At 38.6% G+C, this 16229-nt stretch overlaps 1 protein-coding gene across 2 annotated transcripts in view; it reads left to right on the top strand.

Annotated features, from left to right (window-relative positions):
* GPC6 (glypican 6) overlaps window positions 1-16229 on the top strand; it is a 773103-nt gene that overhangs the window by 548137 nt on the left and 208737 nt on the right. For both annotated transcript variants that reach the window (XM_087757955.1, XM_087757954.1), the window contains exon 4: window positions 9222-9387. In XM_087757955.1, coding sequence (XP_087614081.1) covers window positions 9222-9387 — 166 coding nt within the window. The remainder of the gene's footprint in view (window positions 1-9221; window positions 9388-16229) is intronic.

Genomic DNA, 16229 nt, shown 5'->3' with positions numbered 1-16229 from the left:
TAAGCACCTATTTTAGATGCCTGTTTTTAGGTTGAAGTGAATCTGTTCTGTAAGGGAGCGTAGGTCAGATTTTGATATCTGTGTCTAGTTGAGCAAATCATATTAAGGACCTCATCTAAAATGCTGGACTTTGTGGAATTTCTTTTTGCTCCCCAAATTATTTGAAGTAGTCAGTTTCAGGGGGTTTTCTGACCCTGGTGCTTACAGTCATGTCCTATTCTATGTTCAGCCCTGGAAAATTTAGCATATGCTTTCCTCTTAAACCAAAGCCCTCTTATCTGGTAGAGGCCATAGACATTTCTACATGGGGCTGGAAGAAATGAGCACACTCCCTTCTAAGTGAGATGCAGCATTTGTTTGTTTGTTTGTTTTTCTCTAGGAAGAAAGCAAAGGCACTACTTTTTATTAAGAAAGTGTCTTAAAGTTTATGTTCCAGAAGAGATGGTTGGATTTGAACAGCCTAACAGCTGTGAGGTTCCTTCCTTATTTCCGTGTAACAGAAAACTTCTCATCTCCTGGGGACTGGAAGGAAGAAATTATTTCAGATATTTTTCACCTTAGCTTTGCCCTTGAAATGCTGGGAAAATAACAGATGGAATCCATACCTCGAATTCTATTTAATGTGGGCTTACTCTAATGACAGATGAGAAAGAGAAATATTTTTCCAGAAAATTGGCAGGGCAGATTTTTTGGCTCAATAATATCTCATGGGATGTAAACCCCCATATCCCGGAGGATTTTCTCAGCTTGCACTATTTTCAGTCTGAGAGATTCTCGTTTTAATCATATTTATAATCAAACAGCTTTTTTCCACCCAGTTTGTTTGAAATTCATTATCCTTCTGACAGGTAAAATGGGATTTAAGAAGAACATTTTAATATCTACATCTGAGCATTCAAACATTTTATTTTGTAAAAACTTAAATTGTAAAAAAAATTGTTTTAAAGCATCACTCAGAAGTGATTCAAGAGATTAAAAAATAGCTTTACACAAAATATCCTTGTGACTGCAGCTTTTCAAGTGGTTTTCTAAATTTGGATTTTATGTATTCAGATAATCTGATAAGTAATTTTCCTAGTTTCCTAAAAATAGGAGAAGCTATTCTTTTCCTCTGTAAATAGAGGTTCAGTCTCACCCAAGTAAACGTCTGAATATTTTGTCCTTCTGGTTTTTTTGCCCTTGACTTCTGTGGGGAAATTGTAAAACTCCACAATTCATCTCTCCAACAATGATTTATTATTTGATGTACAACCTCCTGATGTAAACACTTAGATACTTGCAGTCCTTATTTTCCTATAGCCAGTTTCAAAATTCCATGTTATGATAACTTAGGCAAATCACAGATGAGAGCGATACTTATAAGCAGTGTTGAAAAATTCTGCTGCATAATTTTTAGTGTTTTATCCATCTAAATACCTTTTAAAATTGCTTGTGATATTTAACTTTTTCATCTGTAAAAGGGAGGAGCAATATTTGTCCACCTTCCAGAACTATACACATACCGGAACACAACTATAGACATACTGGGATGACCAAATAAGTATGGAAACTGCCTCAAATTTTAATAGGTGTTGGAAAGAAATCCAGTTGCCATATTTCTTACAATTTCAAAATCATATATAATGGAAAAGGACATCCCAGTTGGACAAGAACAATGGCTAAATGTTCCTCTTCTTTTAGAAAAATATAAGGTGGTTCCTCTGAGTTGCAGTGGGGTAAGTGCTTAATGCTACACAGTTTGTATCAGATAGTAAATGTGTAATTTCTTTTTTACATTATAAAACTTTTCTAGGGTGCAATTATATTGCCCTAAAATTGTTTCTAATAGTTTAATGAACATATTGAACTATAAATGATATATTTTTCTAGAAAAATATTTTATTGGATATGAAAATATTAAAATTAAATTTACCATGTTTTGTCTCATCATATTCTCAAGATACACTATCCCCAAATTGTGGGAATCTTGCAGCTGTTTAACTGGCTGTAGTGTTTTACTTTTATTTTGGTATAATTCAAGCACAAAGTCAAAGACACTAGTACAAAGCTGTAGTACTCAAACCAGGTTTTCTACTTTTCAGTCATCTGGGATGCTATGAATTGTTAAAAGGACAGCTATTTTTATCTTTAGGAAGTTAGCATTAGACTAGACTTGTGGTTGATATAAGGAAATATTCTCAAACTGACCTTCTACAACATAAATTCCCAGTTGAGTATGGCTGATGCAGTATTTCCATTTTTATATCAGATTGTGCTACAAAAGCAGTGAACTGAGATCTTAGCATCTAAGAGCCAGATTGAAACGATGAGAAGTACCTCAATAAAGCATTCAAATATCTTATGTATATTTCTATGCAGTTCTAATTAGATACACGCAGGCATATTTTCAGCTGAAATCTGCTGAAAAGAGCTTGCTTGATATCTAGATTATTAAATGAAATCAGCAGTAACACAGTGCTCATGAAAATAGCCAAAATATGGACAAGGAGAAAAATTAATCACTTGGATCCAACAGTGAGCAAATCTTGTGTGAAGAAAAGAAAGAGCACAAGGAACAAAAACATCATTGCCACCTAAGCTTTACCCACTTTCCCCAATATTAAAAACAAACAACAGCAAAAATCAGTAAGGAGTAGCATGTTGAGAAGATAGTGTCAAAGATATATGATGAAAAGTAGTGAATGATTGGACTGAAGTTTAGTCTTTGGACTGAAGTCAGTTAAAGATGGAAGGAAAGAAAAAAGGCCCTGTAGCTCTTAGGATGGGTGATCCAAAAGTTTGTGGCAATCCTGTGTACCCTATAAAGTGTACTTCATGACACATCTCAGTCTGATCCCAGTTACATCACTGTTACAATGGGTTTATACACATTTCATGAGATCAGAAACTATGGGGTTTTGCTTAGGAAAAATTTCCTCAGCTGTAGCAAGTTTAATGCAATAAACAGCAATTCTTAATTAAAGGTTTTTCTTCTTCCTTCTCTTCTGAAATGACAAGCATGAACTTCAAATCTTTATGTCCCATTTGATTTTAAATATATTTTTGGATAGAAATACTAGAATTATACTGTGGAGTTTTTTGGACAGGAAGCACTAGAATTGGACTATGGAGTTGTCCATAACTTTTTGGTGGAAGAATGTGGGGGACTGCTACTCTTAGTGGAGTTTGCATTTCTCTTGGGAGTTGGTCGAGACATGCCAATATATTCAGGTTCAGACTCTGACCTGGCCGCATACATAAGCATTTTATTATTGATGCCCTAGTCCTATTTGAAACTCTTGAGATAATTAGGCCATGAACAAAATTATGCTTGGGAAACTTAGCTCATCTATCATTAAGGTGTAGATGGACTACACAGAGATCCAAAAAGTAACTTAAGGATGTCAGTGCCCCAGTTTCTCAGACAGGGCATCATACCTGTGCAGGACACACAACATCAGCTTGCTGAGTGGGGAGCTGGATGATTTAACCAACACACAAGTGCTAAAGACAGGGATTCATTTCAAAGCTCTCTCCAATTATGGACCATTTACATGGGATTGCAGGAATATACCTTACCCTCTTGTATAAAGCAAATCATTTGATACCTCATCTTGAACAGCAAATGGGAAGGAAGTAGAAGTTTCCCCTTTTTATCCAGCAGCCTGCTTGTTAATGCATTCGGAAAGCTTGTGAGAAATAAAATGCAATCCTCTTCTCCTTCCCAGACTGAGTTGTTCTAGTGTAGAGGCATTTTAAGGGTATCTGCTTCCTGGGCCAGATGGCTAGAAATCAACTGGTTCTTCCCAGCAGTTTCCCCCCAAGGTCTTCATGCTAAGGAGTGACTCTGGGTGATTCCAGATGGGATCAGTTCCTTTGGGTGCATAGGAAATGTAGGAAGGAGTTGTGTCCCCTTTTGGGGTCTCTGGGATGGCACTCAGTTTCGCTTCATTTTGCTCATATTTGTCAGATTTTATTATATGCCAAGAAATTACAGGATCTGGACCTAAATATGGCTTTATGCTGTGAGTTTAGGTGCATTCAATTTTACTTTGGAAGAACATCCCTACTGTATTACCAGGCAACATATACCAGCTACTTTTTTAAGAAATCTCCTATAAATACAAGTAGAGAAACTGCATGTCAGTGCGTTTGATCCTTCTAAAGGTGACCAGTTGTTTCATCAGTTTGTCTGATTTTTTTGTATCAGAAAAAAGATTTACGTTTGTGTACCTGACAAAGCCACGGCTTTTGATTAGAAAAACAGGTCAAATACATAACAAAGCAGTCTTTGCAAATGCAGTGTTACAAGAGAGTACAATTTCATGGCTTTTACCCAAAGAAGTTCTCTCCTCAATTATTTATATTTGCAAGTTCACCATTGCAAAATCTGTCTTCTAGATGAAATAATATTCCTCCTAGAATTTCTGAAGGGGGGAAACAAGTGTTCAGTAATGAAGCCCTTAAGAATCTTGCTTTTTAGTTTTTTTGCACGTAGGCAAAAACATACATTTAGATAAAGCTGAAGCTGTCAGAAAATGTTACAAAATGCAGTAATGTAGCATGGCCTGCAGCTACTAGGCTCAATCAAAGCTCAGAAAGGCACTTTTCTGATGTGCTGCATTCCACATATGCTTATTCTAAAACGAAGATGTCCTAGTCAGTCAGGGAGACAGCATGATATAATTAATGACTCCGCTATAGCAGTTTTTCCAGTTATGTCATTCAGTGTGATCTGATTGATTTATAATATATGATTTACATAAGGACTAGTTATTTCTAAACTTTGAAGTCTATGCAAATTTCTCTGCTGCGATTAGCACGGATCCACTCGCAATGTATTTTAAAAGACAAAAAAAAAGAAAAAAAACCAAGCTATATCCGTCCACAAATATTAGTTACAGAAAAAAACTTGAAACTTCTGAGCTGAGGAACAGCTCTCCTCAGCAAATGCAGGCTTTGAATACTTCTGAATGAAATGAATATCTGCCTTTTGACTGGTCTGCAGAAAAGTATTATTAGGTGTGAGAGACTCTGAATATTTTTTTTAAGATGGGAATGAGAAACGGGCTTTGAAAATAAATTTCATAGAATTTGCCAGCAGCAAGAAGTAGCAAGCCAGTTATAGGTGGTTGAAAATCAACTTGCTGTGATAATCTCCAGATTTCATGTGTTCATAACTTTCTGAAATACACTCAAAGCTGAATATTTTTTATGTTTGTTTTTTTACCAAGATTTCAGAAAGTTAGAGCAAAGTTTGATTATTTTTTGCATGAAAGATACTTCAGCTGTTGTTGAGGGAGGAAAAAGACCCAACTGTATTCTCTGAAAATAAAAAACAACTGAAGCTGAGAACTGAAACTTGGCTGCTCACTGAAGGCTAGATTCACCAAGGCACTTAACTGGTGTAACACGGCACTTAACTTTTAGCCTTCAGACTTCCAAAGTAGCTGAGTTACTTTAATCTTTCCCTGTGCCACAAGTGGGAAGGGTTGGTCACGTAAAGGTACGTCAGTACTGCCAAGTGACGGGGGAATACGGAGCAAGCTTCAGAATGGGACTCATCGTGTGCTCAGGTCCCAGCTTAATTGTTAGCCCTCCTCCTGGATGTGTTCTGGACCTCTCCATCTGGCTCTCTCCACGCAGTGCCTGCCTCCAGAAAGCTGCATGAAGATACCTCTCTTGTTTTGGTCCCTTCCCTTCTTTCCAATGCTAACGCAAGTGTCATCTGAGCACTATCAAACGTAACCTTCTGTCTCACTTCAAAACATGCAACATTATATTTAGCTTCCTTATACTCCCATTGCCTGCAGTACTGCCTTCTATTATTCCAAACGCTTTGAGCTGAAAAATAACCACATGAAATAATTATTATGTATTTTAGTCAGTCAGGCACCAGGTGGGACCCAGAGGAGATGCGGTGCCAAATATATGTAGTAGTATGGGATGTGGCCAGCTTGGAGCAGGGGGTGTTAGCAATAAGCAATGTGAGTGTAAGCCAGTCCCTGCCACTGGGCCTCAGAGACAGCAATTGATCTGTGCTTGTATTTTATTTCACCAGCATAGCATCTTCTGAAACAGAGGTCTGCAACATCCAGCTTGATCATCAATGAGCTGCTTGTGTTGGTCTTTGTCAGAGGCTGATACAGATATGTCAGAGGCTTCCATAGAAACTTTCTCCATCTGCTTTCTGCTTGGAGTCACAGCTTGGCCTCTTATCTTAAAAACTGTGTTACTTCTCTCTAAACAAAAGCAGGGCACCTTGCTTTCTTGTAAAATGCTGTTGATGATGCCACCATTTTGTATGGGGGATATTAAAACATTCAGACAAGGTATGAGACACCTGGGTCCTGCTCATTCATTTTGAGTGGTGAGAATTTATCCTGACTGCTTCACAGTGGACTGTGTCTGGGAGCACTCTGGTTAAAGCTGTTCTGTAATGCAACAAGAACTCAAGATTCACTGAGCCAGTGTAAATAGATGCTTTAACTGGCCTTTAGGGTCCTGTCGTAGGAGATCCGGGATATGATCTGGACCTCTGGCAGAGAAAGACACGTTATCTAGTTACCTCTCAGACTATGCTTGTGATAAAATAAAGCTCACATAAATATTTATGATATTTGATTTATATAAATATAATATAAAGACAGGAACTGTCTTCTCTCCTCTAGCTATGCTTTTCAATAATGAAATTGCCAGGAAGTTTTTGTGCAAGGTCAAGATCCTATAGGTATATGTGCTGCCAGCACAAGTACCAAACTGGGCTTGGGAAGGTGCAGGTGGGAGAACGTGGATTCCAGCTGAACTCAGGGGTCAAACAGGTGCTGACAACTTTGCATTGACAAGACTTCTGGGCCTGGGAAGAAGCATAATTTTAAGCATGAAAGGAATTTTCCTGATAAAACTCTCAGTGCCCACAGATAGAAATATCTCTGGCTTTAAGCAGCAATTTCAAAGTAATTTTGAAGATTCCACTGTTGACCGTAAATATACGTATTCTGCTTACATCCTGCTTTTAGTGCTACTACTCTTGTAAAAATGGGCCTGCTCTAGGTTTGGAGGTATAAAGATAAAACAGTTGGATAAGTGACTCTAAAAAGTAGTTCTGAGCAGTGGAAATAACGAAGTCCAGCTTTCTTTGTATTTGAATTTTCTGCTGTTTAATAAGGTGAAAGTTCTCCCTGGTGCTTTTTTAACCCGTGGGTCATTCATAGCGTCATGCCTCCACGTGGATTCTTTGATATCTGTGAGGAACTGACCTCATGCTTCAGCCTTTTCCTCAATAAAGGCAGTAATGGAGCCTCTCTCCTTTCCTTCTCCCAGCTGTCTATTTTCAAAAAACTTGTAGGATCTTAAGGTACTGAGACCTGACCTGAGTCCTCAGTCAAATTTGATTGAAATTGCCTGACAGTTCAAAAGCTATTGGAAAAGGATGGATAAATATACCTTCACACAAACCATCGGTGTTGTGCTAGTAAAGTGCATTTCCCTAGGAGAACAAGGCAAAAATCACTTCTGAGCATACCAGAGGCATCTGCTATAACTCTTAACAGAGCCATTTTCAATGTCCAGTGTAAGGAATGTGTTCTGCGTGGTTCTCTAAAAATCAGTGATTTAACATCAAAAAGGGAAAAAGAAATTCCAGAGAAAAAGAAAAGAAGTGCGATTTTAGTACAATCCTGATAATACAAACCACATCAGTCAGTTTAGCACATACTGTTATAGTGCAAAGTCAGGTTCATGCTTTCAGCACAAGTTACCATGAATATAGAAAAGCAGTTTAATCCCTTCAAATTCATATTAGAAGTGTTGCATTTATTCATAAACCAACAGAACGAGTGAAAGGAGTGCCATTGCTTTGCACTCTCCTGTTCGGGAATTTTGAAATCACTGAGGAACCTGTAGCCCTTTGTGATTCCTCTAGATTGTCACTCCAGCATGAGAAACTTATGCTTCACTGCACCATGGCGAGATGCTATTGCAAGTAGTTCCTCACATGCACAGAACTTCTGGCCTGAAAATGTACATTGTAGTAGTACATATGATTTTAAAAGTCTGAGATGAAACAATTAAATATGGAAACGAGAGGGTGAGGGAAATAATATTTACCCAAGGAACTTCACATGATTGTCAACTGTGACCAATTTATGCAGTTTAAATTTAGATATGGAGGATTCAGTGGATGTCCTCCAGAAGATGATTTATCCTACCCTTCAAGAGGTGGGATAAAGAAACAACCCAAAAAGGACCTATTTCTCTCCATTCAACATGGAAGGCACATTGCTGAATAGATGCCCAGCATTTTGATGACTAAAAGAGATGAGGTGAAGGATTGTTAGAAATACTGGAGAAGCTTTATGCAAAAACCTTTCCCTAACCTCCTTGCTCCCTGTCCAGGAAACCCATACCCTTCTAGTGCAAACTGTAACGCATATCACTAAAAATTTATATCGACGCACTACTTCCTTCTGTCAGCCATGCCCAGTGTTAATGACTTCCACTGGAAATCCTACACTCATTGGGTGTCTTTCCATTGACTCTGGTGGCTGTGTTAAGTTACCATGTGCAGCCATGTTGTGCCATGCTGATATGTAAATTGAAATGCATTAGACTGTTGTCTATAATGCTTTTTGCCACTTGAGATGTTGAAAGCATAAAAAAAAACCCACCACCTGTCTGAGCTATTTGTGAAATTGTCTGAGAAGACAGAAGGGTATTTTTGTCTGAAAACAGAATGATATCCCTTTGTCATGGTGCAGTTCTGAATAATTTTATAGAAATCATCAGGATTATCCTGGATTTACTGTGCTTTAATAAAGAGGAAAACCTGATCCAGTGACGGAGTGACTGACAGTTCTAGCCTGAGTAGGAAGAGCGTGGGGTCTCCTCAGAATCCTCCGTGTTAGGATCAGTCAGTTACTGTCCAGCTGATTCCCTGGATGTTTTTCCTTCACTTTCCAGTAGACTTTGTGTGGGAGGGCTGGGGAGGCAAGCACTGCCATCAGTAGGGGAGTGTTGATTTCTGCATTCCTGAAAATCGCTGCTGGCTGTGCTAAATGAAGACAATTGGCAGGAATCGATTAGTCTCATAGGAGGGTGTTATTAAGGGTTGAGCTCTTTTCACAAATTGCCCCTTCTGCACTTATTGCTTGAGAGGCATAATCTCAGCGATCCCGAAATTCACAGAACAGGAGATTGATTTCCTCCTCTTTCTTTTTCTTTCCCCCCCTTAAACTCTGCAGGTCAGTCCCACCCCAGGGTGCATCCGGGCGTTAATGAAGATGTTGTACTGCCCTTACTGCAGAGGACTTCCCACTGTGAAACCTTGCAACAACTATTGCCTCAATGTAATGAAGGGCTGCCTAGCAAATCAGGCTGATTTGGATACTGAGTGGAATCTGTTCATAGGTAAGAAGAGTTTAAATATTAGTGGAAGGAAATGCTGGTAATAGCAAACATCTGCAGAGTTTTGTGAGGTTAGAAGACACTGTTGGTCAATATTCTCAATGAAGCAACTGCAGATGCACCTCACTTTCTAATTTACCTTCCTGGCTTGCAGTAAGAAATGACTCTTCCCCCTTCCCCGAGCCAGTAACATTTCATATTTCAAAAGGAATGGTGTGGTGCTATGGCTTCTGAGCTGAATTATTACATGATATGTGAAATGTTGAGAAAGCTTTGGTTGAGGATTTGCTAACAAGCTTAACATGGCAGAAATAGTATTTATTACAACTGAAAACTAAGCTTTTGCAAGCTGAGAAGATAACAACATTGTATAACATCCAGTCAACATAAATCACAACAGCTGCTGCTCTTAATTCTGGTAGTATATAGGCAAAGAGAACTTAAAAAATTACATACAGGAGAAATTATTAATTCCTTGTTCTTGATTAAAATACGTTAATGTCTCCCTTTCGGTGTGCTGAATAGAAAGTACCAAACATGCAATCAAAATGTTAGAACGGAGTATAGAATATGTATTTAAGGAAAAATGCTATTACACTTTTATTCACATAATTCTTCACTCAAGTAGACTAAGAAAAAACAAGAAAGAAATCTCCTTTAAGCAGCCATTCAGATATCCTGTAGCAAAAAAAACCTTCCAGAAGAGTAAGATTTAACAAGAAATAAGAGCTTCGAGTTGCTTTTGATGATATGCAGAATAGGATGAGGAATTAGACAAGGTGAATGATAATATAGAAAGAACAGAAACAGCTAGTTACACCAGTCACTAACGAGCATCATAGCCTAGACTGGATTTCAGGGAAATAAAAGCAGCTGCAAAACATGGGATAAAGGTCTCTTTATTGCAACCAGAGAAAGGAAATGTTATTTTCTACCTTTGGAAAGTCAAAATATGAGCAATCTCATTTTGCTTAATTTCAAACTCCACTGACCAATGTGACTTTGAAAATTTGACTCTGACTCATTCATGGATTTTCACTTTACTCAGCATAGAGGTGGTGCAAGATGGATAGGGAGAAGAAAACAGGATGAAAAATGAATCAGAGTATGAAAAGTGAAAAACAGCATTGAGTGTGCTATAAAAATAGCATAAGCCAAAAATGCAAACAGCAATAATAAACAAATGATGCAAATAAACATGCCTTCTCAGTCCCTTGTACTGGTTAAAGGAGCTGACAACGGAAGCAGCGCTGTATGGAAGGATACCTGTGGGATTACTGGTGTAAAAAGAAGAGTCAGTTCATCATCAGAAAGCTAAGTAGGAGCTGATGGGAAAACAATGCCGACCTGCTAAAGACATTGCATAAGCTACTTTCCTTTTGTCATTAAAGAGTAACCAAGAGCTGAATTGTCACTAATTCCGATCAAAGAAAGTCAGGTAGGCTTTTAGAAAAAAAAAAAAAAAAACATTTTAACTAAAATAAACAACAGAGGTTTTATTAAGGCAAGCACCTGTTCAAATCAAAAGCTGGAAGGTAAGATTTCAGGTCTTAAGAGAAGATTTCCTTTTCTGGTGCTTTAAATTCAGTAAGAGTGCTGGGCAGGGTGAGGTGTGTGTTGGAAAGTGTGGAAATGCTTACAGATTCAGACTGTCAGAGTCTTTGATGCAAAGCCCTTGTCTTCATCAATGTCTTTCAGATTTTGATTGTTCCTGCTCCCAGAAAAAAAACACTGCATGAAAGCTTGTACATTATGTTAAAACATAGTGCTAATTTATTAAATACTATGTAATACACTGTGTACTTCCTTAAAGGAAAGCAGGCTGCTATGCAATTATCCCTTCAGGTCAGCGATGACAAGGCGGTGTAAAGTACAAATACATCAAGACCTGTTTCCTCTGCCTTCTACCTATACAACTTCCCCTCTACAACTTGATGGGGACGGCAATACAGAAGGAGAGACAGATTTTCCTGTGTTTGGAAAAGATATTCTGTTTTATCCCATTTCTGAGGCCTCTGATAGCTTTGCTGAAGATGAGGGTCCTTAGTCCTTCCTTTATGAAATATTGAAATGCAGCACGTTGTGTCTGTCTCTGACAGCTGTCAGAGGCTTTCTAATAACACATGCAATTCCCTTAGTACTAAACACAACAAAACTTCTACTCACTGAATTAAAATGAATGGCAGCACTTTACAGCACCGCTGAGCTATGAAAGATTGGAAATTATGCATGAGCAGTTTTTATCCCTGTTCTGATACTGGGAACCATGCAGTAGGAAAAAAAAAAACCAACAGATAATTTTGTGCACTAACAGTCTCTGCATAGGCAGGAATCCCAAATGTTAGTGCATATTCATACACAAGGTAGTTTTGCTTAGCTCATAATCTGTGTATTGCAAGGTTGTTTTGGCAAAAGTTGGTACTAGGAGAAAACTCAGATGTGTTTGTCGGTAGCTACGCAAATACTGTAGTTTGGACTGCATGTTCTGGTATTGTTCTGTAGTTACTGTAATTGTCCAGCAACACCCAAGATCTACAAGGGAGGAGGAGCAGAGGAAAGCAAATGGGCTCTCTGACAACAGGATGTGTTACATGTTCCACCTAGTTTATAAATATAAAAGTCAGGACTGAAATCACATTTATATAGCACTAATAAATCTTGCATCTCCTTTCAAAGCTAGGGAGAGTGGGACAGCTTCCCCTAAACATCTGGTGCTTTCCAAGATTTTATAGACTGTGAAAATTGGTAAGAGGTGAAACAGCTGCAGCAGCATGACACATGGTTTATTATGTTTTTCCTGTTTGTGTCACCTTAAGGTCTGTGTCCTTTTTGTGTAACATTTCATTATAGGCTTTTTGTATTTTGTTGCCTTCATTATTGCACGATAAAAGCCAAATGTACCACATCTCATTCCAGCAGGATTCCTCTGAAACTCAGAATTTTGCCTGAGAAAGGAAGACAGTCTTTAATAATTATATGATAATTACAAAACTATAATGAATAAATGTTTCTTCCAGGTATCTGTGTAAAATATTTAAGAAGTATTTAAAAGTAAACCAGCCACACTGATTTTGAAAACATCTATTTTGACAAAGCTTGCCTCTGATGTTTTGTCTCTTAGTTACCCCTCATAATCTCCTTTGCACCAGTCTCAAGCAAAGTTAGCGGATGCAAGATAAAAAGAATGAGTAGAGGAACTGTACTGCTGAGGAAGGAGATTGCCTCAAGGGAGGAGCTGACTGATTCTGTGGAATGGGGAAAAGGGGATTTTTCTCTGTCTCATGGCCCAACAGATATAGTCAAAATTATGCTTCTCTCAATGGAGCTATACCAATTAACAGCGATAAGGATCAAGGATCCCACTGTTCATTCTGTCACGGAAACACAGAAGAGACAGAGAAAGCTATTCCCACTTACAAAGATTCAAACCCCATCTATCTTAGGGAATTACATTCAATTTTATCAATACCATTACTATTCTTTCTAGAGCTACACTGTATTTCAGTCCCTGTGTCTGTCTTGAGATTCTTTGGCTTTCCCTAATGTTAGCTTTCTCTACAATTGATCATTTATTTCCCTTTAACTGCTCTTCTTCTCAAGCAGGAGCATCAGCTGATGAATGAGCTCCCCTTAGTGGGCACCACACTTCCCCTTGGTGCCCTCATTCAGCTTCAGAATCAACACCCGCAAAAAGATGATTTCCATGAAAGCAAGTGCATCTCGTTCTGACCGCTGCCTTATCCACAGATTCAGGATGGCAAAGTGACCATAACCCATCTGTTTTTTGCAGGCTTTCTTTCACAATTAGCAGTGGGGTTAACTTTCTTCTGTCCTGAGACAAAAATGTAGATGATACTAAATCTGACTGTCAAGCAAGATTGTGAGCCAAATATGATAGTCCTTACTTAAATAATTCAGAACAACAGAAGAATAAAAATCCAGGTAGTTGCTTTAATCACAGCAATGACTGTACTTTTTTTGTGGACATCTAAAGTAAATCATAAATGCTTTCTTGCTGTATTTAGTGACAAAGCGTACACTAGTCTAGTGCCTGTGTAGTAGTGTATTCCATGAATTGCTTTGCTGCAGTCCATGGAGGTTTGCCACTGCATGGCTATTTATAGCAGCAGAAATTACAAGTAATTTTTTTTTCTAGCAATTATTCAACAGTAAATCACACACACCTTGACCTTACTCCCATGTTTTACTAGGTGGGAGGTTGCAGAAAACACTTCAGAAGTTGTGCAGTAACAGAGGTGTGCAAATGACTGTGATTCTGATGGCTCAGGATCACATCCCTGTCTGTGAAAAGGAGCCAAGGGGCTCCTGCACTAGTTCATGTCCGCAGCCATCCTTCTGCTCAAGCTGGAGAGCAAGTGGCTTTGCTAGCAATGTATTCAATCTCTTACAAGCTTTGTAGTGTAGCAAGGCAGATCAGCATGTGGTGTGTTCACACTGTACTATTCAAGGCCAGCAAAGCTGGCATCCAGGCTCAGAGAGCCAGAACCACCTCTTAGTGCCACAGCCCTGCTAGACTTCAGCCACAGGAGAAAATCATATCTGCAAGGTTTCAGCAAAAGCTTCTCCTTCCAGTCTTGAAGTTATTTCACTTACTGTCATTACAGCAGCTCTGCACTACTAATAAACTCTCATTACTGTGCTTTAAGAATCCCTCTTTTTTCTTTCCATCAGTATGACTCAGACACCTTAGGAGCCCTCTTGAGGTAGAGCATACCATGCAGTCTCACTTATAGCAACTCAATCATTTTAAGTAGAACTCCCCATCAAAACCTTTACTTACTCCTAATGAAAGCTTTAGAGTGATGAAAATATGCCATCAGTTTTATTTACTGCTTACAAAAGCCCTCAGGACTCTGTGTTTTCTCTGTTCCGTGTGCAAGCACAAGGATAAACATTTTCCTTTTAATGCTTCAAGAGACCACCTAGATTTCTTTTTTTAATGGCTTATTACAAGAATAACTGTGCTCTTCAAGACTCACTTTGGTTCATGGAAAAATCAGTCTGTAATTGTAATAGTAATCCTTTACAATTTTCTTGTTCCTGTGTGTACAGCTACTGTAAATAAACACAGCCATAGCTGTGTAGGCAACTACATATTAGGCTCATGAAAATAGGGAACCTCTGAAGTGGATTGAGATAACATTGTAAACAGATTGGGTTTTTTGCCCCGTCCTTCCCTGAAATGTACAGCATCTGTCACTACTATTTACCCTTACACACTACAGACCAAAGGCTGGCAATCTGTTGTAACTCTCAGTAGGCAGAAGTCTTGCTCTTGCTTGATCATGGTAAGTAAGAGCTAAAAACAGGGATTTTAGCAACCTTGGTTACCTGGCACTTGAATGTCTACCCTCTGCCACCCTCATCCTTAATCACTATATGAAAGTATGCTGTGATATTTATTACATATAAGCCTCTCGTAAGGACTCTGGGAGAAAAAATAAGTGGTATTATTCCCTCCATGGAGAGGCACTGCAGAAGGTTCCTGCAGTCTTGGGGTGCCATTACTCGAAATTCAGAGTTTCTGGTAGAAAGTAATGAGTTTTGGTTTGACGAGCGTAGAATGGGTACTTGAATGCAAACACTAAAATTTCATAATGTGCATCTTGTTCTCATATGAAAACTGACAGCATTCATAGTTAAGGCAGTCTAAAAATCAAAACCTGTATATAAAGCCTTATTTTCAGTTAGTGTCAACTTAGCAAACATTTAATTGTTCAGGATAACATCATCCTTTCTTGCTTTCTTCCTGAATGAAATGCATCATGACACCTCTAGAGAAACCGTCTTCGCCACCCATCAGAATGAGAATAGGGAAAATTATCTTAACCTAATGCTTTTCATCTTTTCTACCTATTTCTTAGAGAAACTTTAGTGCCTTCAGAGTTTGGAGAAGTAATATTTTCTTTAAGTCTCTTGTCTGCACAGACTATAGTAGCTATTATTATACACCAATGTCTATTCCCTTAGTTGAAGTGGCAGGGTTTGGTGGGTGGCTCTAAGGGTTGCGGAGCCCCATCCTGATTATATATGAAAAAATGGAATCTGTAGTTTAGAATTATTTTTTCCTGCATTAGCTTTTGTTTCCCAAAAACAAGGGAAAATGAGTACTCCGTTGTGTGATACAACTGCAAATTCAGTTGCTCAAAAGTTGAGAACAACCAGATTTGCAGATGTGAATCTAATGCTGTTTATGAAAAAAAACATTAGTGTGCTTCAGGCTCACGAGTCTCCACAATGCATAGGTAGCCTACCCGAAGGAATTTGCGGTGCTGTTAAAAAAACAGACTTAACATCATAAAACAACTCAACTTCATGATACCTAATTAAAAGATTACAGTATTATAATTTTTAAATCCTCTAATAAGCAGTAGCCTCCATGATCCCCTTGTTTTCCAGAAATAGTAGAATCACTGCCTACAATTTCAATACAATACCAAGACCTGATGGCTTAGTCAGAGTATATAGGAGCACCCCTGAAATAAAGGGAACATCACCTTTCAGTGAGGTAAATGATCTGTAGAAGAGGGGAATTGTATTTGATCTTTCCCTACTGTTTCTCTTCCCTCAGAAGTGTAAAGGATACACAACTTGGGCATGTAATTCCTCAGACGGTAATGAATTCAGCATGAGAGAAGCTCTCTGAAGTTGTGGGACTGCCAGCAGCATGCAAATAGCACCAGCACTTGACTGCTGCTTGAACTCTACTTACCCTGCTAAATCTTTGTGCCTCCCCCTGGGGCAGTACAGCTCCTTGCAAGCAGCTCACAGCATCCATTGCTCCATGTATTTGCTTTAGGATGTGTCACTGAAGAAGGAGGTTC

This window comes from Nipponia nippon, unplaced genomic scaffold, assembly GCF_047370975.1.
Source record: "Nipponia nippon isolate SJK-2023a ecotype South Korea unplaced genomic scaffold, ASM4737097v1 scaffold_2, whole genome shotgun sequence".
Classification (NCBI taxonomy): Eukaryota; Metazoa; Chordata; class Aves; order Pelecaniformes; family Threskiornithidae; genus Nipponia; species Nipponia nippon.
This window is presented reverse-complemented; position numbering and strand designations above follow the sequence as displayed.